Source organism: Hippopotamus amphibius, chromosome 7 (genome assembly GCF_030028045.1).
Source record: "Hippopotamus amphibius kiboko isolate mHipAmp2 chromosome 7, mHipAmp2.hap2, whole genome shotgun sequence".
Lineage (NCBI taxonomy): Eukaryota > Metazoa > Chordata > Mammalia > Artiodactyla > Hippopotamidae > Hippopotamus > Hippopotamus amphibius.
The window spans coordinates 20548775-20574187 of record NC_080192.1 but is presented as its reverse complement, the minus strand read 5'-3'; the positions used below and the strand labels follow the sequence as shown (position 1 = coordinate 20574187).

At 37.8% G+C, this 25413-nt stretch overlaps 1 protein-coding gene across 2 annotated transcripts in view; it reads right to left on the bottom strand.

Moving 5' to 3' along the window:
* Positions 1 to 14854: 14854 nt before the first annotated feature.
* Positions 14855 to 25413, bottom strand: part of SLC5A8 (solute carrier family 5 member 8) — a 51774-nt gene continuing 41215 nt past the window's right edge. The window contains exons 13-16 of one of the 2 annotated variants that reach the window (XR_009054693.1): positions 22238 to 22341; positions 18831 to 18910; positions 18275 to 18589; positions 14855 to 15422 (exon numbers count right to left, since the gene is read on the bottom strand). Coding sequence is in view for 1 of the 2 variants with exons in the window: in XM_057741811.1 (XP_057597794.1) it covers positions 18464 to 18589; positions 18831 to 18910; positions 22238 to 22341 (310 nt within the window). In the remaining variant the exon portion in view is untranslated. Of the gene's footprint in view, positions 15423 to 18084; positions 18590 to 18830; positions 18911 to 22237; positions 22342 to 25413 lie in introns of those variants that run through there. The other variant, XM_057741811.1, reaches the window with a different exon arrangement.

Here is a 25413-nt window from a genome sequence, read left to right as displayed (position 1 = left end):
ACACCAAAAGACGCAATAAATCCCACAGAGAACCAACTGAACACCAGCAGATGACCTCGGACACCAGAAAGGACCGCAAGGATCCCGACATAACTGGTAGGGAGGATTTACGACAGCTTAAAGAGGGTGAAGCGGCTGAGCTGTGGCAGACGGGAGGGAGTGAGAAACACATGGAGGGTCCGCACCACAGCTCAGCGTTCCCAGACTGAGACATCAATTCAAAGCTGAACAGAGGGTCCGGAAGCAGGAGCGTGGGAACTGGAGAGCTGGTTCATGGTGAGAAATATTGTTGCCAGTAAGGTAACGGACTGAGAGGACAGGAGGGAAGAGGTCCACGGGCAGTGCCTGCCCCTGAGAGCTGCCTGGCCATGATGGCAGCTGGATGCTGCAGGTTCACAGGTGGGTGGGAGGAGCCGTGGGCATAGCCTCTCTCTCTCTCTTTTGGTGCCTGCAGCGGGCAGTGGAGGGACCCCTGGGGGCCACCTAAGGCACTCAGGGATAACAGGGACCCTCAGGCCCTCGGGTGGGGCTAGCTTAAAATCCCTTGGAACGCCAGCAGCAGGGAGGCTGCCAAGAAAAAAGAAGCCTGGAGAGAGGCCCAACTGAGACATTCTGTTTACACCTGAGCCACCGGTGCCCCTCTGCAACAGGCACCTCCAAGCCCAACTGAAATGAGAGAGCGCCACTGCTCACTCACTCCCAGGGGAAGGAGCCACTATTGTACCCTCTCCCTCCCCACACACCAACACTTACAAACAATAAAGGAAGCTCTGCTGGTCACAGAATAATACAAGAAACCCCAAGGTGAGTAGAAGGACACTTACAGCTGAGACTCTAAGGAAACAGAAATATTAGTATAAATTCTATTGAACTGGTCCATTATGGAATCAGTTCCAGTTTTGGTTTTTTTTCTCTTTTTTTTTCTTTTATTAATTATGATCTTAGTTCTAAGGCATCTACAAGTTTTATAACATATTTTTTATTCTATTTTTATTCTATTTTTATTTTTATCCTTTTTATATACTTCTTTTTCTAGCTAAGTTTTTGGTAGTACGGACTATATATCTCTCCTACCTTCCTTTCATCTCTATCCTTTACACATTTCTATTCCCTTCTTTTTATTTACATATTTCCAGGCACACTACAATCTTCTATTCCCCTGTCTTCCATCCATTTTTAGTTTATTTTATCTTAACATATAATCAACACTATCAATCTACTCAGACTCCTTGCTCTATTCTCCAGATGACACACTGCCTTGGTATTTAATATTAGGTTTTTGTCTTTATCTTACTTCTTAGTACAACTGTCTAATTTCATTCTGAGAATCACCATTCTGTCTGGTGGTACTCTAGCTCTTTTTTATATTTGATCTTAGCTTTCAATATCTCCCTGGATTTGTGTTTGTACATGTAAGGTGTTATTTGTTTGTTTGTTTGTTTTTGCTTTTGTTTCTGTTTTGTTCTGTTTTGGTTTTCAATTTCTGTTGGGTTTCTCTTTGAATATCTGATAGCATACTTGGGTTCTTCTGTCAGATCTTTCCAGAGCCTTATGTCCTAACGGATTCAGTAATTGTGTGTCTTATACATGTACGTGTTTCCTAGACTTAGTATTTGTTTAACCCAACACTCAGACATTAGTCTGGGGCTTGGACAGTCTTCTATAAACCCCTCTATCACCGGGACAAGCAACCCCAGAAGTTTGGACTACCATGAGGAAACAAAGAAACACCATGCAGGCAAAGGAGCAAGAAAAAAACCCACACGGCCAAATAAATGAAGAGGAAATAGGAAAAATGCCCGAAAAAGAATTCAGAGTAATTATAGTAAAAATGATACAAAATCTCAATAACAAAATAAAGTACAAGAAACAGTTCATAAGAACTCAGAAGAACTAAAGAACAAACAAACAGCAATGGATAACAAAATAACTGAAATTAAAAATACTCTAGATAGTATAACCAGCAGAATGACTGAGGCAGAAGGACGAATAAGTGAGTTGGAAGAGAGAATGGGGGAAATAACTGCCACAGAGCAGGAAAAAGAAAAAAGAATAAAAAGAATGGAAGACAGTCTCAGAGACCTCAGTGATAACATTAAGCGTACCAACATTTGAATCATAGGCATCCCAGAAGAAGAAGAAAAAAAGAAATGGTCTGAGAAAATATTTGAAGAGGTTATAGTGGAAAACTTCCCCAACATGGGAAAGGAAATAATTAACCAAGTCCAAGAAGCACAGAGAGTCCCATACAGAACAAACCCAAGGAGAAATACACCAAGACACATAGTAATCAAACTAACCACAATTAAACACAAAGAAAAAATATTAAAAGCAGCAAGAGAAAAGCAACAAATAACATATAAGGCAAAACCCATAAGGATAACAGCTGACCTTTCTACAGAAACTCTGCAGGCCAGAAGGGAAGGGCAGGATATACTCAAAGTCCTGAAAGAGAGAAACCTACAGCCAAGAATACTCTACCCAGCAAGAATCTCATTCAGATTCAATGGAGAAATCAAAAGCTTTCCAGACAAGCAAAAGTTAAGAGAATTCAGCACCACCAAACCAGCCTTACAACAATTGCTAAAGGAACTTCTCTAAGTAGGAAACACAAGAAAAGGAAAACACCTACAAATACAAACCCAAAACAATTAAGAAACTGGTAATTGGAACACACATGTCAATAATCACCTTAAATGTAAATGGATTAAATGCTCCAACCAGAAGACACAGAGTGGCTGAATGGATACAAACACAAGACCCTTCTATATGCTGCCTACAAGAACCCACTTCAGACCAAGGGACACATATAGACTGAAAGTAAAGGGATGGAAAAAGATATTCCATGCAAATGGACGTCAGAAGAAAGCTGGAGTAGCAATACTCATATCAGGCAAATTAAAGTAAAGACTATTAAAAGAGACAAGGAAGGACACTACATAATGATCAAGGGATCCATCCAAGAAGAACATATAACATTTGTAAATATATATGCCCCCAACATAGGGGCACCTCAATACATAAGGCAAATGCTAACAGCTATAAAAGGGGAGATGGACAGTAACACAATAATAGTGGGAACACCCCACTTACATCAATGGACAGATCATACAAATAGAAAATAAATAAAGACACACAAGCTATAAATGACACATTAGACCATCTCGACTTAATTGATATTTATAGGACATTCCATCCAAAAAAGACAGAACACTCTTTCTTCTCAAGTGAACATGGAACATTTTCCAGGATAGATCACATCTTAGGTCACAAATCAAACCTTGGCAAATTCAAAAAAAATGAAATCATATCAAGCATCTTCTCAGATCACAACGCCATGAGACTAGATATCAATTACAGGAAAAAAAAAAACTGCAAAAGATGCAATCACATGGAGGCTAAACAATTCACTATTAAACAACCAAGAAATCACTAAAGAAATCAAAGAGGAAATCAAAAAATATCTAGAAACAAACAACAACAAAGACATAACAACCCAAAAACTATGGGACGCAGCAAAAGCAGTTCTAAGAGGGAAGTTTATAGCAATACAGTCCTACCTTAAGAAACAAGAAAATGATCGAATAAACAACCTAACCTTACACCTAAAACAACTAGAGAAAGAAGAACAAAGAAACCCCAAAGAGACAAGAAGGAAAGAAATCATAAAGATCAGAGCAGAAATAAATGAAAAAGAAAGGAAGGAAGCAATAGCAAAAATTAATAAGCTAAAAGCTGGTTCTTTGAGAAGATAAACAAAATTAATAAACCATTAACCAGGCTCATCAAGAAAAAAGGGAGAAGCTGCAGATCAACAGAATTAGAAATCAAAAAGGAGAAGTAACAACGGACACCACAGAAATATAAAAGATCATGAGAGACTACTACAAGCAACTATATGCCAATAAATTGGAGAACCTGGAAGAAATGGATAAATTCTTAGAAAAATACAATCTTCCAAGACTGAACCAGGAAGAAATAGAAACTATGAACAGACCAATCACAAGTATGGAAATTGAGGCAGTGATTAAAAATCTCCCAACACACAAAAGCCCAGGGCCAGATGGATGCATGAGTGAATTCTCTCAAACATTTAGAGAAGAGCTAACACCAATCCTTCTCAAACTCTTCCAAAATATAGCAGAAGGAGGAACACTCCAAAACTCATTCTACAAGGCCACCATCACCCTGATACCAAATCCAGGCAAAGATGTCACAAAAAAAGAAAATTACAGACCAATATCACTGATGAATTTAGATGCAAAAATCCTCAACAAAATACTAGCTAACAGAATCCAACAGCACATTAAAAAAATCATACACCATGATCAAGTGGAGTTTATCCCTGGGATGCAAGCATTCTTTAATATATGCAAGTCAACGAACATGATACATATCAACAAATTGAAAGATAAAAACCATATGATCATCTCAATAGATGCAGAAAAAGCTTTTGACAAAATTCAGCATCCATTTATGATAAAAGGTCTCCAGAAAATGGGCATAGAAGGAAATTACCTCAACATAATAAAAGCCATATATGAGAAACCAAAACCCAACATCATTCTAAATGGTGAAAAACTGAAAGAATTCCCTCTTAGAACAGGAACAAGACAAGGGTGTCCACTCTCACCATTATTATTCAACATAGTTTTGGAAGTTTTAGCCACAGCAATCAGAGAAGAAAAAGAAATAAAAGGAATCCACATTGGAAAAGAAGTAGTAAAATTGTCACTCTTTGCAGATGACATGATATTATATATAGAAAACCCTAAAGACTCTACCAGAAAACTGCTAGCACTAATTGATGAATTTAGTAAAGTAACAGGATACAAAATTAATGCACAGAAATCTCTTGCATTCCTATACACTAACAACGGAATTGCAGAAAGAGAAATTAAGGAAACTCTCCCATTCACCATTGCAACAAAAAGAATAAAATACCTAGGAATAAACCTGCCTAAGGAGGAAAAAGACCTGTATGCAGAAAACTTTAAGACACTGATGAAAGAAATCAAAGACGACACAAACAGATGGAGAGACATACCATGTTCTTGGATTGGAAGAATCAACATAGTGAAAATGATTGTCCTACCTAAAGCAATTTACAGATTCAATGCAATCCCAATCAAATTACCAATGGCATTTTTCACAGAACTAGAACAAGATATCTTATGATTTGTATGGAAACGCAAAAGACCCTGAATAGCCAAAGCAATCTTGAGAAGGAAAAATGGAGTTGGTGGAATCAGGCTTCCTGACTTCAAACTATACTACAAGGCCATAGTGATCAAGACAGTATGGTACTGGCACAAAAATAGAAAGGAAGATCAATGGAATAGAATAGAGAACTCAGAGGTAAGCCCAAACACATATGGGCACCTTATCTTTGACAAAGGAGGCACGAGTATACAATGGAAAAAAGACAGCCTCTTCAATAGTGGTGCTGGGAAAATTGGACAGCAACATGTAAAAGAATGAAATGAGAACACTTCCTAACACCATACACAAAAATAAACTCCAAATGGATTAAAGACCTACATGTAAGGCCAGACACTATCAAACTCCTAGAGGAAAACATAGGCAGAACACTCTACAACATCCATCAAAGCAAGATCCTTTTTGACCCACCTCCTAGAATCATGGAAATAAAATCAAGAATAAACAAATGGGACCTCATGAAACTGAAAAGCTTTTGCACAGCGAAAGGAACCATTATCAAGACAAGAAGGCAACCCTCAGAATGGGAAAAAAGAGTTGCCAATGGAACAACAGACAAAGGATTAACCTCCAAAATATACAAACAGCTCATGCAGCCTCATACCAAAAAAGCAAATAACCCAATCCACAAATGGGCAGAAGACCTAAATAGACATTTCTCCAAAGAAGACATACAGATGGCCAACAAACACATGAAAAGATGCTCAACATCACTCATCATCAGAGAAATGCAAGTCTAAGCCACAATGAGGTATCACCTCACACCAATCAGAATGGCCATCATCACAAAATCTGGAAACAACAAATGTTGGAGAGGGTGTGGAGAAAAGGGAACTCTCCTGCACTGTTGGTGGGACTGTAAGTTGGTACAGCCACTATGGAAAACAGCTTGGAGGTTCCTTAAAAAACTACAAATAGAACTACCATATGATCCAGTAATCCCACTCCTGGGCATATACCCAGAGAAAATCATAATCCCAAAAGAAACATGTACCATAATGTTCATTGCAGCACTATTTACAATAGCCAGAACATGGAAGCAACCTAAATGCCCATCAACAAATGAATGGATAAAGAAGATGTGGCATATATACACAATGGAATATTACTCAGCTATAGAAAGGAATGAGATGGAGCTATATGTAATGAGATGGATAGACTCTGTCATACAGAGTGAAGTAAGCCAGAAAGAGAAAGACAAATATTGTATGCTAACTCGTATATACGGAATCTAAAAATGGTACTGATGAACTCAGTCACAAGACAAGAATAAGGACGCAGATGCAGAGAATGGACTGGAGATCTCGAAGTTTGGGGGTGCGGGGGCTGAAGGGGAAGCTGAGACGAAGTGAGAGAGTAGCATAGACATATATATACTACCAACTGTAAAATAGATAGCCAGTGGGTAGTTGCTGTATAACAAAGGGAGTTCAGCTCAATGATGGATGATGCCTTGGAGGACTGGGACGGGGACGGTGGCGGGGAGTCGAGGGAGGGAGTGGATACGGGGATATGTGTATAAATACAGATGATTGACCTTGGTGTACCTCAAAAACTGGTACAAGAGTGTAAAGCAATTATATTCCAAAAAAAAAAAAAGTGGCAACAAAAATAAGATACTTTAAAATAAATTTAAGGAGGTAAAAAAACCTCTACATTGAAAATTACAAGATATTGATGAAAGAAATAAAAGACAATACAAATGAAGAAATATCCCTTATTGGTGGATTAGAAAATTTAATATTGTTAAAATGTCCATATTACCTAAGCCATTTATAGATTTAATGCAATCCCTATTAAGGTTTCCATGGCTTTTTTTTTTTTTTTTTTTTTACAGAAGTAGAAAAAACAATCTTAACATTTACATGGAACCACAAAAGACCTTGAATAGCCAAAGAAGTCCTGAGAGAAAAAGAACAAAGAGAAGGGTGTCACATTTCCTGATTTCAAGCAGTATTATAAAGTTATAGTAACAAACAAATATGGCCAGGGGACTTCCTAGGTGGTGCAGTGGTTAAGAAACCACCTGCCAATGCAGAGGACACAGGTTTGATCCCTGCCCCAGGAAGATCCCACACGCCTTGGAGCAACTAAGCCCGTGTGCCACCAACTATTGAGCCTGTGCTCTAGAGCCAGTGAGCCACAACTATTAAGTCTGTGCTCTAGAGACTGTGTGCCACAACAATTGAGCCTGTGTGCCACAACTACTGAAGCCCAAGTTCCTAGAGCCCATGTTCACAACAAAAGAAACCACCACAATGAGGAGCCGGCACACCACAAAGAAGAGTAGTCCCTGCTCACCACAACTAGAGAAAGCCCGTGTGCGACAATGAAAACCCAACGCAGCCAATAAATAAATAAATAAATTTATTAAAAAAAAAAAAACATGGCCAGTTCAAGATGACAACGTAGAAAGATTCTGAACTCACCTTCTCCCATAGATACATTGAATCTACAGCTAAATATGGAACAATTTCCTCTGAAAAAAAAAGCATAAAACTAGGTGAGCAACTCCTACACATTGGGAAAAAGATTAAAAACACACACACACACACACACACAAAGTGGGTAGAAGAGGCTGAGACACAATCTCGCCATAAACCCCACCCCCAGTGTGACAATCTACAATCAAAATTCAAAACCTGGGGTTTCCCTGGTGGCACAGTGGTTAAGAATCCACCTGCCAATGCAGGGGACACGGGTTCGATATCTGGGCTGGGAAGATCACACATGCCTCAGAGCAACTAAGCCAGTGCACCACAACTACTGAGCCCACGTGCTGCAACTACTGAAGCTCATGCACCTAGAGCCTGTGCTCTGCAACAAGAGAAGGCACTGCAATGAGAAGCCCGTGCACCACAACAAAGAGTAGCCCCCACTTGCCACAACTAGAAAAAGCCCATACACAGCAACAAAGACCCAATGCAGCCAAAAATAAAAATAAATAAATATAATAAATCTTAAGAACAAAAACCTGTACCTTCTCCCTGAGGAGGCAAGGGTTTGAACCCCACATTGGGCACCACAACTTTTAAGACCTGCACCTGAGAGATGAAACATCTAGCTTTGAAAACTAACAGGACCCACATCCATAAGAGCAAAGCAAACTGATAAATGGCTCTTAGAGGGTTCACATGCGCAGACTCACTTGTCCCAGGGACTAAGAGAGAGGCAGCCAACTGTGAGGTGCTCAGAATACAGAGAACAGACTGGTGGTAGCTAGCAGCGGGGGCAGGGAATGGGTGATATGGGAGAAGGGAGTCAAAAGTTACAAATTCCAGGTACAAAATAAATAATTCATGGGCATATAATGTGCAGCATGGTGATTACACTTAATAATACTGTATTATATATTTGCTAAGAGAATAGATCTTAGAGTTCTCTTCACAAGAAAAGAAATTAATAACTAATTGTGGTGATGGATCTTAACTAGGCATATTGTGGTCAACACTTAGTAATATACTAATAATACATAGAAATATCAAATTATTACGTGGCATACCTGAAACCAATATAATGTTATATGTCAATTATATCTCAAGAAAATATAAGTAAGTATTAGGGATCTAATGCACAACATGATGACTATAGTTAATGCTGCGGCATGGTGTATTTTAACGTGTTAAGAGAGTAGATTCCAAGAGTTCTCACGAGGAAAAAAACAGTTTTCTTTCTTTTTTGTATTTATATGAGATGATGGATGTTAACTAAATTTATTTTGGTAATCATTTCACAATACATGTGAGTCAAATCATTATGCTGTACAGTATGTCAATTATATCTCGATAAAACTGGGAAAATAAAGAGAAAAATCAAGTGTTTAATTGGATGAATGCATGCAAAAACAAACAACATAGCCAACAAAAGATTAGCATATATTTCTGATGAATTCTGTTTCCAAGTGTTGAGGACTATTTTCAATATCACACATAATGAGTATGTCATAATTTGAGGATTTTCTAATATACCTAATCTTATGAGTCTTCATAAGACTAGAATATTAGAAATATCCTACTTCAACACTATAATCTTCATTAAAATCTAGGCTGTGTGGCTATAAAGTTATCCAAATATCAAGAGTTAGCAGTTGAAACTGACATTTTATTTTAGCCGATTTTTTTAAGTAGAAATCTCTCTAGAAATAAATTTCTAAATAAATTTTCTATAAATACACTTTCCAGGAGTTCTTAAATAAAGGAAATTGCAACCCACTTATTCTTCCTTTGATGATTTGTTGCATTATTGTAAATATAGTCTAATGTATGGTAGAGGCAGATTAAGAATACAGCAAATGCCCCAGGCAGGCAGCAGACCCTCCTGGATTCCAAGGGAAGTTCTGGTAAGAGTCCTAACTCTGCATACTGGTCCTTCAAATGGTCCACTCTATTTACACAATGTTTCTTCTTGGTACCTCAGTACAAACCTCTGTGCTGGCCAGGATCTCCTCACATCCCCCAGAAGAGTGGATTCCTTCACTCCTTCCAAAGCTTTACTTATATGCTCCTCCATGCACCAACTCCCTGGAAAAACATATTTCCTCTCCTCTTTGCCTATTCAGATCATCTCTAGTTTTAAGGTCTAGCTCAGACTTCAACTTTTCAGTAAGTGTATCTCCCAACTAGCCCCATCCACTGGGCTCCCCTTTCCCTAGAAGTCTCCTGTGGCAGAATCTACCCCACTCACTTGGACTCTTTCCCTGTGTGTTATTCCTCAACTAGTGCATGCATACCTGTCTATATCCTGATAGCTTGTAATGTAATAGAAATCAAGAATCCCACCTTCACTTTCCACAATGCCTAATAGAGAGTGATGTCTACAGTCACGTATTTAGTGCTTACAGGATGCAATCAATGTTAACTCACTTACCTGTAAATAAACTTCAATATGAAAGAGCCAAGTGTCAAACCTCAACTTCATACAATCCTCTACCTTAGTGAAGAAGTTAAACCCACTTAAGTCCAACTATTGTTTTCCCAACAGGGACACTGAGTAATTTCCCCAGATTGTCCACTGACTATTGGTTTTAGACACCAATTTTATAATCTTTTCTAAAAAAACTAAGGAATTTTGCTGAAAAATATTTCTATGACATGAGTGGTTTTAAATACTTGAAGTATTCAATTTGGAGCCCATTAATATCCTGGTGGGGAGGGCTAAATACTAAAGCTGTTACCAGTGGGATCCGACACACAGCTGCACTCAGCGTGCCTAGCCCTTAGCCCTAAAGGAGGTAATCTTTAAGTTTCATTAGTTCAGACCTCACTAATTAGGAATTTGCAATCATTTAGAAAGGCTGAGGTCCAACATGCAAAGCAAATCCAGTGAATAGAGGAAATATTCAAACCATTTTTAAAGGAATTGCTTACACAGTTTATTTGCTAATTACAAATCCAGTTCATTTTTCCTACTAAGTATCACTATCACCTAGTCCAGTGTTCCTCAAACTAACTCTAGCTTCCATTAGAATCACCTGAACCCAACCACTACCGTTTCTGGTTCAGGAGTTGGAAGGTAGGCCCAAGAATTTCAGTTGCTGCAGATACCCAGGTGGTGTTGATACTCTTGGCTGGAAACCACACGCTGAAAACCACGGATCTACTCAACATTTTGCCATAATTTGAATACACTCTACAACGCAAGCTGAACTATTCAGTTTTATCTGACTGTATAATATTTTAGAGAATATCACCCTGGTGGAAAGGTAGGTGGGTAGCAATTTCAAACTGTGGTAGTTATCAGTTATCAATTAACCATATCATTTAACACAAAGCACTGTCACTGCAGTTTCCTTGCGGAGCAGAGCACTGGGTGTTTCTTAAAGGACTGGGTCAGGGCTACACAAAGGTCTGTCTGTCACTTTGACTTGCTCTTTGTATCTCAGAAGCCTGAGAATAAGTCCTCCTGACTCCAAGCGCTACCCTCACCAATTTAGGAGTGAGCCTACATCAACGTGTTCAATAGAGCAAACTATCGAGATCACGGGCTCTGGCGTCAGACAAAACTAACTTCAGATCCAAGACGTCTGACCTTGGACAAATTATTTAACGTCTCTAAAATGCAGTTACCTTGTGAGGTGGACACCGTAGAACACTGCGAAGATCCGCCTTCAGGGAAGGACTCTCTCACCCCAGCCGTCGTCGTGAGTGCTGTGGCAGACAGCCTCCACCTCTCAGCTCTTCGGGATGGCTTTATTGCAAAGGATCACACGGTCCAAGACCACGCCCCCTCCAGTGCCCGCCCACATCAACCGCGGGTTGATGCAGGGATTTGAAAGTCTGATTATCTTCGCCCAATGGAGTTACCGCTGAAGTTAACTCCCCCGCACTTCAGAGTCTCTGTGGGGAGACCGTCCTTGGATTGGCATTACAGCTCAACTTCCACCTCTACCCAAACCTGCGTCTCTCATCTTCCTTCCACAGGTGTGGATCCTAAAGGCGCCCCTTAATAAACGTTAAGTACGTCAAATTCCATCTCAGACTGCTTCCCAGGGAATCAAACCTGTGACGCTCATTTCAAAACGAAGAAACAAACAAGTGGATGAACACTCTAAGGGAAAGTAATTTTATAGATTCATTCATTCAACAGTATTTATTGGGCCAGACTCTGTTCTAGACGCTAAGAACACAGCAGTGAACAATGATAGCTAAGTTTGAGAGATCATGAAAAGCATTAAGAGGTTGAAATCAATTTTTAGCTACAGTATAGACTGACTACTTGCTATGAAAAGAGAATAGTAGTTCCTCCCATCCTCACTCTCCCATCTGCCTAGGCTTTTTTAATTGTATAAGCTTATAATATTCATGTTGTTAGGAAACCATAAAATACTTGATTGTCAGTCTCAGCAGGGCTCAGCCTGTGTGAGCCTGATTTCTCTTGGTTTTTTTTTTTTTTTTTTTTTTTGGTTTCCTTCTTTACCTCCATACTGCTCTTACTCTAGGTTGTAGGAAATCGTGAGGCTAAAGTCCTAGTTACCTAGACACTTCATGCAGTAATCTCTGCTTCTGTGCTTATAAATCGTGGTAAAGTCTAACACCCCAAGGTCATTATGCCTGCCAAGATACACCATTCAGCTGTGTATTTACTGGCGTCTTGTGGCTGTAAGCTCTATCCAGGAGATGGGGCACAGGTTTTGCTGTTTTTCTCAAATCCCACAAACCTATGGTGGTTTGCTGAGGCCATCCCAGGGCTTACCACATAAAGCAGGACACAGACCCTTCCTCAGAGACTCATTACTGTAGTAATACTCATGGCTTCCTCTAAACCCTCCCAGCATCAGAAATCCATTTCTACTCTAGGGGGTTGAGGATTTAGCTCTTACCTTCCAAGATATTTTATCCTTGACAACCTAAGAGGCTAGAGTTTTGACACTCAAAAGCCAAGATGAAATCTCTTTTTTTTTCTCTCTGGTATTTGTGGAAGCATCCCTTCTCCGAGCTATAAACATCAAACACCTGATCATCTGAATGTGAAGAAAAGCCAAGGAGGCAAGTGAATGCTCCAGGGAGTGGGGAAGATCATTGGTTAAATTTTCTGAATATACTTTTCTCTGCTTGATCACTTCCTCTGTAGATAGCCTCCTTGAGCCAGCCTCTTAGCTCTCCAACAGCTTGTAAACCAAGGTATACCTTCACTCCTATCATTGTTTGCAGTCTTGCCTTTACCTGGGTATCCTGGCTTCCACATGTGCATGGCCTCAGCAGGGAGGTAAATCTGTGTATTTATCTTTCTTCTATCTCTTGTCTCTCCACCTTCTTCACCTATCTCCTTTTGTTTTTCCATCTACCTCCACAACTGGCCCTATTTTAAATTGCACTGTACTTTGTCTTATTTACTGCAACATCAGGTTTCCTACTCCGTCTTAAGTGTGTGAATAGGAGGCTTCATGTTCTCTACTTTAAAACTTGAGATCTGTTTAGATCTCATTACTTTACTCTGTAACTCAGAGAATTTCAATTAAAAGAAAATTCTCCAACCCACAGAGTGGAAGAAAACATTTGTAAATTATATATCTGATAAGAAATTTGTATCTTGAATATACAAAGAACTCTTACAATTCAATAATAAGACAAATAAGCTGCTGAAAAATGGGCAAAGGATCTCAAGAGACATGTCTCCAAAGGAGATGTACAGGTGGCCAATAAGCATAAAAAGATTCTCAATATCATTAGCTATCAGGAAAATGCAAATAAAAACCACAAAGATACCACTTCACACCCACTAGAATGGCTATAATCAAAAATACGGTTAAGAAGTGTTGGTCAGGTGTGGAGAAACTGGAACCCTCATATACTGCTGATGGAAAAGTAAAATGGGGCAACCACTAGTGGTCTAGTGTTTCCTCAAATGGTTAAGCATAGAGTTACCATATGACCCAGCAATTCTACTGCTAGTATATACTCAAGGGAAATGAAAACACACATCCACACAAAAACTTATACACATCGTTCAGATCAGCGTTCTTCATAACAGCCTAAAAGTGGAAACAGCACAAATGTCCATCAACTGATGCATGGATAAAGAAAATGCGGTACAGCCATACAAAGGAGTATTATCAGACCATAAAAATGAGTGAAGTACTGATGTATGCTACATGGATTAACCTTGAAAACATTATGCTATGTGAAAGAAGCCAGTCACAAAAGACCACTGTGGTCCCAAAAGACATACTGTGGTCTTTTGATTTTCGTGTGATTTCATTTATATGAAATTTCCAGAATAGAAAAATCTGTGGAGACCAAAAAGTAGATTAGTGGTTGCTTAGGGATAATGGGGTTGGGAGAAATGGGGAGTGACCGCTAGTGGATGTGGGGTTTCTTTGGGAGTGATTAAAATGTTCTAAGATTGTGGTGAATATAAAAACATAAAAAGATAGGAATTATGAACCACATCAGGAGACATAGGGGATGATACGTTACAACATTCATGTAATAGGAAATAAGGAGATGCAGAAGAGAGAAAATGGGAGAGGAGGAATATTCAAAGAGATAATGGCTAAGAAATTTCCAGTATTGGGACCTCCCTGGTGGCGCAGTGGTTAAGAATCCACCTGCCAATGCAGGGGACATGGGTTCGATCCCTGGTCCGGGAAGATCCCATATGCCTCAGAGCAACTAAGCCTGTGTGCCACTACTAAGCCTGCACTCTAGAGCCTGTGAGCCACAACCACTGAGCTCATATGCCACAACAACTGAAGCCCGAGTACCTAGAGCCCGTGTTCTCGCAACAAGAGAAGCCACTGCACTGAGAAGCCCACGCACTACAATGAAGAGTAGCCCCCACTCGCCACAACTAGAGAAAGCCCGCACACAGCAACAAAGACCCAACACAGCCAAAAATAAATAAATAAATAAATATTTTTTTAAAAAAGAAATTTCCAGTATTAAATGTTACTTTCTATTTTCAGATACAGTCTTAATTGCTTAAAATATAAAATATTCTTCAGTGACAAAAGTTCTATAGGTTTATTTGTTTACACTTTTTATAACCTATACATAGTCTATAGGAAGAGTCCTCTATGTGGTAAAGAGAGTGGAAATAACTCTGTAAAAGCTGATAAAGTTAATTATATTCAATTTGAAACTTATCCCCCAAGAACAGACAACTGCAAAGACACTAGTAGAGTTTAATCAGCAAGTTGAAAAATCAGAAATGCAACCATGTTTTACATTATAATGTTCAATCCCCTCAAGTTTTTTCACAAACAACAGGCATACGACTTAAATGTAAAAGTGAATTTTACAGTGATTAAATTATACAGTGAATTTCAGTAACTAAAGGGTCATGCACTTAGTTGACTCTGTAACAACAATCGTTATTGGATAAAACTCAGAATTTCCTATAAGAATCAGCACAGAGAGTTACTTCCTCCATCTCAACTCCATCCCTGTCCCATGTATCTGCATCATGGACACACACTCAGTTGTTAACAATTAACTATACTTTCTGGAGTTATCATAAATGAGACAAAATTATGAAAACTTCATATCCATATCTAATACTTCTTTCATCCTAATGCGTGTTAATGTTGAAAGTCATGTTAAGAAATGAAACTCTTGATGACCTAGAGGGGTGGGATAGGGAGGGTGGGATGGAGGCTCAAGAGGGAGGGGATATGGGGATATATGTATAAATGCAGCTGATTCACTTTGTTGTACAGCGGAAACCAGCACAACAGTGTAAAGCAATTTTACTCCAACAAAGATCTGGAAAAAATAAAAAATAAAAGCGTTCCTATTCGATTAAAAAAAGAGTTGTTTTCATAGTTATTCACAATTCTATAGCCCTTAATATTTTCAAAATGCTGTGAAAATGTTTATTATTCTGCAACATAACATTTCATATGCTAGCAATACTTTAATCTTCACTGTAGAGGAGAATAATCAGATACAAGAGTCAAGACAATTTCCCTAAAAGAACACAACCAAGGTGTGTGCCTTGAGGAAAATCAAAAGTTCAAGCTTGGCCTCTAGGATAGGTTTTCTTGAACTCAACACTATTGCTATCTGAGGCAGGATCATTTGTTGTTATTGTGGAGGAGAAGGGCTGCCCTGAGTACCATAAGACATTCAGCAGCATCTCTGAATCCTATCCACTAGAGGCCAGTAGCACGTTCTCACCAGCTGTGACAACCAAAAATGTATCCAGATACTGTATTTCCAAATGTCCCCTGAGAGACAAAATTGCCCTAGTTGAGAACCACTGGTCTAGAGAGAAAACAATCACATAAGCAACTAAATAGATGAATATACACGTATACTGTTTTACATCCTCCATATAAAATTTTCTTTTCTTGATGGAGTGAATATGATTGGTCTGTGGCTTTCTTTAGAGTTTAGAATAATCCTGCTGATTCCTAACTATACTGTAGTATTTCTGTGGCATATGTTTCTAGAGGAAGGAACTACCTCCATATCATTACATTGCAAATTATCAATGACTTATCTTTTTTCAAAATTAGCAAATAACCTTTGTCTCAAATTTTGATTCCCAATTTCAATTGAAATTTTAAGTAACACTATTTGAGTTAATAAACTGCTATCTGATCTTCGATGCTCACATTAGTTTTGTGAGATAGGTATGTGTTTAGTGTTAAGTTCCATCATTAGAGATTAAGGATAAATTCAAGGTGCTACAACTTGTTATTGGCAAAAAAAAAACAAAAATTGGCAGCTGATGTGGCTTTTCCCTCCCATTAACATTGCTGTGATTCAAAATAATTAAGAAATTTAGATTTTTTAAATTTACATTATAATATATTAACATTTTCCTTTATTTGGTTTAACCCAAAGATTTAGATAAGTAATTTTTAATAACTAATAGTAACATTACTTTGATTTCTTAAGAATTCTATCTGGTACTCTCATGTGTTTATAAATGTAAAATAGCAACAATTCCTCATGTCACAGAAACATATTTTGTTAAAAGAAAGTGGACAAGAATGGAAGTATTATATCTCTCATTAAGAATATACTGCATAACCCCTTGGCAGTCAGATAAGAGAAAAATATTATTTAACCTGATTTTGATTTCCAAAATTGAAGCATTCTACACATGTGCGTTTAGAATTACTAAATAAATAACAAAAGTTCAAATCACACTCACATAAAACAAATAAGATTATATCTTCCTACTCATTAAAAACTTGTAGATTTACAAAGTTTGATGTATGCTTATAAATATGTTGATTAAAAAATAACTAAACACAAAATATGTGAATATATCATTAACTTAAATATATAAATCTCTTTGCTTTAGATTAATGCTATTTCCTATTTTATTTCTTAATGTTTTTATTGGCAACCTCTAAATGTACAGAGCATGCTCACCTAAATGTCAGAAAATAAGCAAAAAAGTATTTAATTATAAAGTATTTAAACATGCCTAAATATTTCACACATTATTTTTTTTAAATAGTGTAAAGCTAAAAAAAAACTTCTAAACAGTTTCTAATGTATGAACTGTAGAAAAAATTGTTATTGACGAAAGCCTGTAACAAAAGTCTTAGCTAGAAATGTAGTAAAATAAACAAAATAAACTTTGAGATTGCTGCTTGAAATTTTAAAGCATGGAACAGAGCATATATTCAGTAATTCCAGAACATTAAAGAAAAATAGTAGTATTTGCCTATCATCAACCAAGTGGATATATTAGAATTCAATTTGTCTAAGCATATGTACCTTTAAATTTAAATGATTGCAAATTAGTTGACATTCAAAAATTCAGCTTAATAGCATTCACTAGAGTCATCTAATTTCACAGAGCTTAACTATTTTTAATTGTGTGAATGTTCTTGGATCACCAAATCTCTAGTGTTGAAAGTACTCTGGTCCATATAAGGCCCATGGGAGTTTATATTTATAGGCTGGGATGCAGTGAACCAGGATCTGGGGTAGTGTGATTCACACTGGGTGTCTCAAGACATATGCAAGCCCAAGGCAACAGAGTGAACAGGAAATGAGGAAGGCAAGCAAAGTTTTAAAATGCGCAACAATACGATAGTTAATGGGCCATAAACCAAGAATTCAGATAAGAACCATAGTCTAAGAAAGGCAACATAAGCAGCCAATGGCCAAGAACTCTAGATAACAAGCAAAAAGGCACAAGAATAGATGCACAGCACCAAGAAGGCCTTGATCATTGGGCCCATGTCCTGCCCAAAGCAGGATGCTCCTTGATTACCACCTTCCTGAGCCACAATCGATTCCAAGATTCATACGTGCTATGGGCTGAGAGGGGTTGATAAGAAGCAGAGATCCAGACAGCCCAGACCTGTCACTCCATAGCTCCCTAAGAATAGAGTATGTGGTAGGAGGGAGAAAGGTCCTTTTCAATATTAATTATGATTTCAGCAAACTCCAAAACATATGCTAGCACCAAATGCATGGAAATATTTCTAATAATGCCCAAATTTAAGAATATGCCTTTGACTATCAAGTATGTGTGTATATGTGTGTATTAGCTTTTCAGCACATATGCAGTCACAGCTTTCAAAACTTTCTCAACTACAGCTTCACTGAAATAAAAGAGAGAGAAATATGCTAATGCTGAAACTTACCTCCAGAATAGCATCAGTTAATGAGTGTAGAAAGTAAAAGTCACAACTTTGCTTTAACAAAAATGTATCCCCCAAAGTCCCCCAAAAAACACTCATGATAGAACAAAACAAATCTAAAGCTGATCCAATTATCTTAAAAAACATTTAGAACTGAGACATTGTTTAAGATCCTTTAGCATCACAGCTGCTTCACAAGGGAGTCCCACTGATCTTGCCACTTTGATCTGTGCAGTTCAATTCAATATGGTTGAAGGCAGGATTATCAGTTCCACCATCTTCTATTGGATGAGATTTATAGTCTAAAACTTGCTTCTTCTAAAAGAAAATGTTAATGTGGTGATTAGAAAAAAGAAACCGTTCATTGTTACTAACGCTTTTCTTTCTCTAAATCAGCTTCGTAGTCTATCGAGGCAGAAAAACAACAAAAATAAATCATTTAAAAAAAGGAAGGCAAATACCTTCCTTGTCCAAAAGAGAGTCTGAGGACTAACTAGTATTCTATCCTGGTGATAAAAGCACAGTCTTACTAATTTAAGAAAAAAGAAAACCAACTCACTTTCTTAAAAATGTCAAAATTGGATAAAAAGTCCTCTTTGGTTAGCAGGAATCTGCGGTCTATGTTTTGTTTTCTTCCTCCTGAAAAACATGCATTATTTACATTGTTAAAAAGATATCTGTAACTACCCAGTGTGTACTACATACACACATTTAACTTGGGCACATTCACTTCTATGCACTTATAAAACACAAAAAGAAAGTCTTTCAAATAGTGCTGGAGACCTAGCCTACCATTTCTCTTCCCTCCGTCAGTCTCAGATTCTGCAGCTTCTCACTGGGATAGATATGAGTCTAGTGTTTAAAGATAAATAAGATGGTTTTTAAATGCAAGCCAACTGCCTCATCTCGTATCAACTAGGGAAAAGTCATCTGGCCCAATACTGGTAGGAAAACTGGTTTAAATGCATCCTACATGATCTACCAATAAAATATCACACCTCTGCTTCAGACAGTGGAGTTGCCCTTTCCCAATTTAGTGACTATGAATGTGTGAAGAAATGCAGGAAATTATGAATTGTTGGATAAATTATTTAAATGAAAATCAGTATGATGATAGGCGCTTGATCCAAATTCTCTTCCCTAAAGCTTTGCTCTACACAAATTATTCTTTGGTTTGGTATTTTACTTGTGAATCAGAGAAGAAGCTTTTAAAACTGTGTATCTCAAAGAGTGGTCCTCCAGCTAACTCTATCCAAATCACCTAGGAGACGTACTGAATATGCAGATTCCTCCATTCCAACCTGGACTGACCCAATTAGAACTTCTGTGGGTGCGGCCACTGAATCCTGACTTTACCAGATTTCCAAGGTGATTTTTCTGCCCTCTAAAGTTTGAGAAACACCATTTTAGTACAAATACTAGATTTTTAATTAAGGGAACCTCTGCTGTTCGGTTCAACTTTAAATTAACTCATTCAACATTGTTGAGTGCTTACCATGTTCTAGAAACTCTACCAGGATGAGAGACAGATGAATAAAGGAACCACTGAACTCATAGCTCATAGTCTACTTAGGAAAATATTTACCCCATTTCACCAGTGAAGAGACACATTCATGGTACACCATCTGCGGTTAGGTGAAGCTGAAATGCCAACCAAGTTTGTTTGGCCTGAATTCCTACTTATTCCTAGTATCCTACAGTAGATCTTTAAATATATTTCCCAAGGAGCATCAGGATTTTATGTTTCCAGACTTTTTTGCAAGGTTCTCACTGATGCTGTGAAGTGGGAATAAGTCATATATGAGATGAATGAAGTTGAAGTGTTTTTTAATAACTGGATGCCTGTTCACCTTCACTTTTTTAAAACAAAAGATAAAGCTGTAGATGGTTATGAGAATCGAAGCACTTAAGGGGTAAAAAAAGGAGCACTCAAAGGAGTACTCTGACAGTCGCATTTTCTTAAAGGAAAAAAATGGGTTGATAAAGGACCAAAGGTCAAATAATAAAAGGAGATTGGTTAGGTGTGTTCCAGAACTAAACAGCTGGGTTACTGGTGAGGAAAGTTTAAAATCTGTCTTAAAATACATCACAACAGATGAAAGAGTAAATCTACTGTGCTAGAAATTTACTTATGAGAAAAAGCATAATCCTTTTTGAAAAGAAAGAATAATTTAAACAACTGTTTGAGAGGTAACAAATAGCTACAAACTTTATTATAAGTTTACAATAATTATAAATTGTAATGTCTATAACAATTATAATTACATAAAGTTAATATAATCAATGCAATTATATCACTATCACCACTAATTATTAATATAATTTATTAATTATAAATACAAGTATTGAGGTTTCAAAGACTGCTATCCAGGTGCCAAAAACAAGAGAGATGGTAGAATTCTATAAAGTAGCACCCGTGCTGGTAGATTTACAGTATAAAACAAAGATATAAGGCATACTTGGACAAAGTGTAGGATTTCTGACTAGTTATAACACATTTGATGAAGAAGGCAGTGGCGCTGCCTCTCCCCCCCAGTTTGGTTGCTCTGGATGTGTACGTGTGAGGGAACCTAGAAAATTAGTGAGCCCAGTGTTTCTCCCCAGCTCCACACCACTGCCCCGCTCCAGGCCACCGTGATTGCTCACCTGGGTAACTGCAATAGCCTCTACCTGCCCTCCTTCCCTTACAGACTACTCTCAAAACTGGATCAGAGCGCTCCTTTGAGAACTGTTGGAAAAGTCATGTAAAAAATATCCCATGTAGGAGACCTAAGAGACACAGAGATGGAAAACAGGAGAGAAAAGATGAGAAAATCAGAGAGACTGTCGAAGTTTAAAACATTTGACTAACAGGAGTTTCCAGAAAGAGAAAACAGAAAATGGCAGGAAATTACAAAAGAAATAATATAGGATAGTGCCATAGAACTGAAGGGCTTGCGTCTTCAGATTGAAACCCTCCTGAGGGACTAGGGCAAGGCAGTTATTGTAAAACGGGTCACATGCGAGCAGCCAGCAGGCAGCAGGGCCCTGGTATTCTCAACAGCAACACGGCAAGTAGAATAAAAATAAGACAGCCTCCAGGATGAAGAAAGTTACTCTCAACCTGGGGTTCTCTACTCAAATTGTCAACAATTATCAAGCATGAGGAGGAATTAAAGATATTTTTTTCAGATATGCAATGTTTCCAAGATCTCTTGTCCACTCTTTCTCAAGAACATGTTATAGGATGTGCCCCATTCAGTTAAGGGTGTAAACAAGAATTAGAAGTAATGGGATACAGGCAGCAGGGTATCCAGCACTGCAGGGAGACCAAGAGAATTCACAGAACAAGGACAAAACGAAGTCCCAGAGTAACAGTTCTATAGCAATCCCAGAGAGCAGTGTATACTGTGTATTATTGTTTTGACTGTCCTTAAAAATTATTTTTTTTAAGTTTATGAACATCTGAAAAAGCCTTCATACTATGTTTAAAGATCATAATTACTATTCCTTACAGGTGTGTGCTTCTTTACAAGGAGTCAGTGCAGGACAGTGAGAAGCTCAGTGCAGGACAATGAGAAGCTCAGGGCACAGGGCTATTGTAATGGCGTGTGTAAAATCCCTAGCATTGTACTAGCTATACACAATTTCTTCAAGCATTTTATTTTTATCTTACAGAAACCTGTGAGGTAGGCAGGTCAATTATCCTCATTTTATACACAGGATAGCTAAGGCTCAGAGTAGCCATGTAATAAACATATAGACTTATAGCTACAAGTCCATGCAGTGAATAAATGGCAATAACAAAGATTCGGATTGAGATGGGTCTTCCGTTTTCAAAACCAGGCCCTCAAATTTCCCATGAGTAAAATGGAACAAATAATTAAACTAGCTGTTAGGACTATAGTAAAATAACATAAATAGCTATAAAACAGATACAGTAAAAACTAGAGGTAAGTAGAGCAATACTAATGTTTAGAGAGTTACCTGTTGATAAACTGATAAGCATTCCCACGAATAACGTTACCAAAGTTCCAACAGTGCTGAAGTATAGATACGATAAAGAATACCAGTTATCCATCAGTGGAGTCCTAAGAGAGAACAAAAGCATAACTGTAAGATTTCATGCATGCTACTAGTGACTAAGAGTGTGTGTCAATAAGCCTCATGGCAAAGTCAAAATATAATATTTAATCATGTTTTCAATGTCTAAATCTGCTGTCCCAATTTTATCTTATTGGATCAGGAATGAAAAGTATGACTTAATCTTGACCACATACTGTAATACTAAATGTCCATGTTTATTCATTCAACTCTGCTTTGTGTCCCATGCACTGTTCTTGTTCTGGGAAAGTCTGCCATAAAAAAAGGTGCAGAATTTTGTTCCTGCCCTCAGAAAGTTTACATTCTAATAGAGAAATGTAACGAACAAGCAAACAAATTAATAAACATAATAATTCTCACTGGTGGAAAGTATATAGGGAAAATGAAACAGGTAATGTGACACTAACAGGGTAGAAAAGAAGGAACTACACTACAGGAGCGGTTATGGAAAGTCTTTGTGAAAAGAAGAGACATTTGAACTGAGATCTGAATAACAAAAGTTCTTGAGAAAGCATCCCAGAGAGAGGTAAACACCAGCAGACAGGATCTAACAAGATACAGAGTGGTAGAAGACAAGAGATAGAGGTCTTTTTGTAGGACTTGGATGAGTTTGGATCTTACTCTCTGGACAGTGGCACACCTTGCAGTATTTTTATTACTTTATTTTATTTTTATTTTTTAAATTTATGTTTAATCAAAGCAGAGTTGATGTATAATATTATATAAGTTACAGGTGCACAATATAGTGATTCACAATTTTTAAAGGTCATACTCTGTTTATATTCATTATAAAATATTGGCTGGACTCCCCGTGTTGCACAATATATCCTTGTAGCTTAAATTTATACCTAATAGTTTGTACCTCTTAATCACCTACCCCTAATTGCCCTCTCTCCCCCTCCCCTCTCCCCACTGGTAACCACCAGTTTGTTCTCTATATCTGTGAGTCTGCTTCTTTTTTGCTATATTCACTAGCTTGTTTTTCTTTTAGATTCCACATATAAGTGATATTATATCTGTCTTTGTCTGACTTATTTCACTTCCACTTGCAGCAACATGGATGAACTTGGAGGGCACATTGTAATATTCTAAGTAGAAGAGTGACATGACCTGATCTGCTTCTAAAACAATTGCTCTAGGATTCCACTTTCAGCTTTGATAGAGTAGACCCATCATCCTGCCAAGAACAAAATATAAAAACTGGGAGATGGGAGGAGGCAAATTTCTGAAGACCTTAGAGAGATCATGGCAATTAGAACTTGAGGGGCCAATATCCCAGAAAGAAGGGAAACACAGAGGTGAGCTAGTGAAATTAAGATAATGTGATACATTGGGCCAAAGACAGACAAAACAGAATAGAAAATCGAAAAACAGACCCACAGAAAAACAGTCATTTGATTTACGTCAAAGTTGCCACTGCATTGCAAAATGGGGCAAAAGGAGGGTCTGTTCAATAAATGGTGCTTGGTTAATAGAATATTCATATAGGAAAATAATGAATCTTGATCACTTGAAATCAGTTCCAAAGTGCATTACATTTCCCAAATGGAAATGGTGAACAAGAGAGCTTTTAAATAAAAAAAATAGAGGAATATCTTCACGGTTTCAGGATAGGCAAAGATTTCTTGTATGGAAATCACGAAGGAGAAACCATACAGGAAAAGACTGATAAGTTGAACTCAATTAAAATTAAGAAATCCTGACCACTAAAAAGCATCACTAAGAGAGTAAAAAGGCAAGCCACAGAGTGGTAGAAAAATATTTTCAAAACTTATCTTCTACTAGAATATATCAAAAACTCCTAAATAAATAAGAAAGACAGAGAACCCATTTAAAAATGGACCAAAGATTTCAATAAAGTCACAAAAGTAGTACAAATGGTCAGTAAACATGTAAAAAGGTATTGAACTTCATTAATCACAAGGGAAACGCAAGTTAAAAGCACAACAAGCTACCAATATGCACCCATCAAGTATTAGGAACTTAAAAAATAAAAACTGAATCTGGGTAATTGAATCCCAGTATCTAGGCAACCAAAGGGTATCATACTTCACCTTCAGCTGTGTGTTCACTCCACTTGGACTCCAGCAATACTGAACTACGCATGATTCCCTAAGATGCCACGTGGCTTCAGGCCTTCATGCCTTTGCATATGTTCTGCAACATACACTCCTTCTTCCTTTTGTCCCCTCTGCCCAATCCTGTTCACCTGATTAACTCTAGCTCATGGAACTCCAGCTCTAAGAAGCATCTTCCACCCAGGAAGAGTCAGGATCTTCTTCCTCCTGGCTCCCATGAGAGCCTATGAATACTACTTTTCACAACGTATTGTTTGATTGTTTACTCTCTTATCCAATTTCTCTTTTGGTCATTTTCTGTGACAAGAATAACTTTCCAGACCTTCTCCTCTAGCCAACTTCTGCGTTCTTTGAGTATTAGTACATTCCTGAAGTCTGTGCTAATCTACACTTTGTTTATAATCATTCTTTTAACAAATGTTTTCAACTACTTATTAGCTAGTTATTATACTTGTCATGCGTCCTGAGTTCATTGATTTGTGTATATTAGCACGTTCTCTCCAGCTAGATTATAATTGCCAGAAAGGCAGGAACCACGGTGAATGGGAGGGGAAGAATTTCTATGGATATTACATAAATGGTCAGCCCAGTGCTGGGTACATAGTTCATGCTCGAAAATTCTTGTTTATTAGCTGAGTTATTTTATAAATAAGCTAACATATAAAAGTGATTATTATGGTACCAGGCACATAGTAAACCTCAGCTAATTTATTTGTTTTCAGAAATCCAAATAACCAATTTGCCTTACTCTTTTAAATTAAAAGAGACATTTACATAATCAGGACAAATGCTAAAGCAAAATTGTGAAACAAAGTACAACTTCAACCTCCTTCTACTTACCCTTAATTAATGAATCGCTTCTCCCTTTCTCACTCTCTAATGACTTCCTGAGCCCTCTCCATTAGTACATTCCTGCTTGTCCAGACTACTGCTTGTATTTCTATGGCCCTCTCTCCACAGCGCCCCCACCAAGTCAAACCT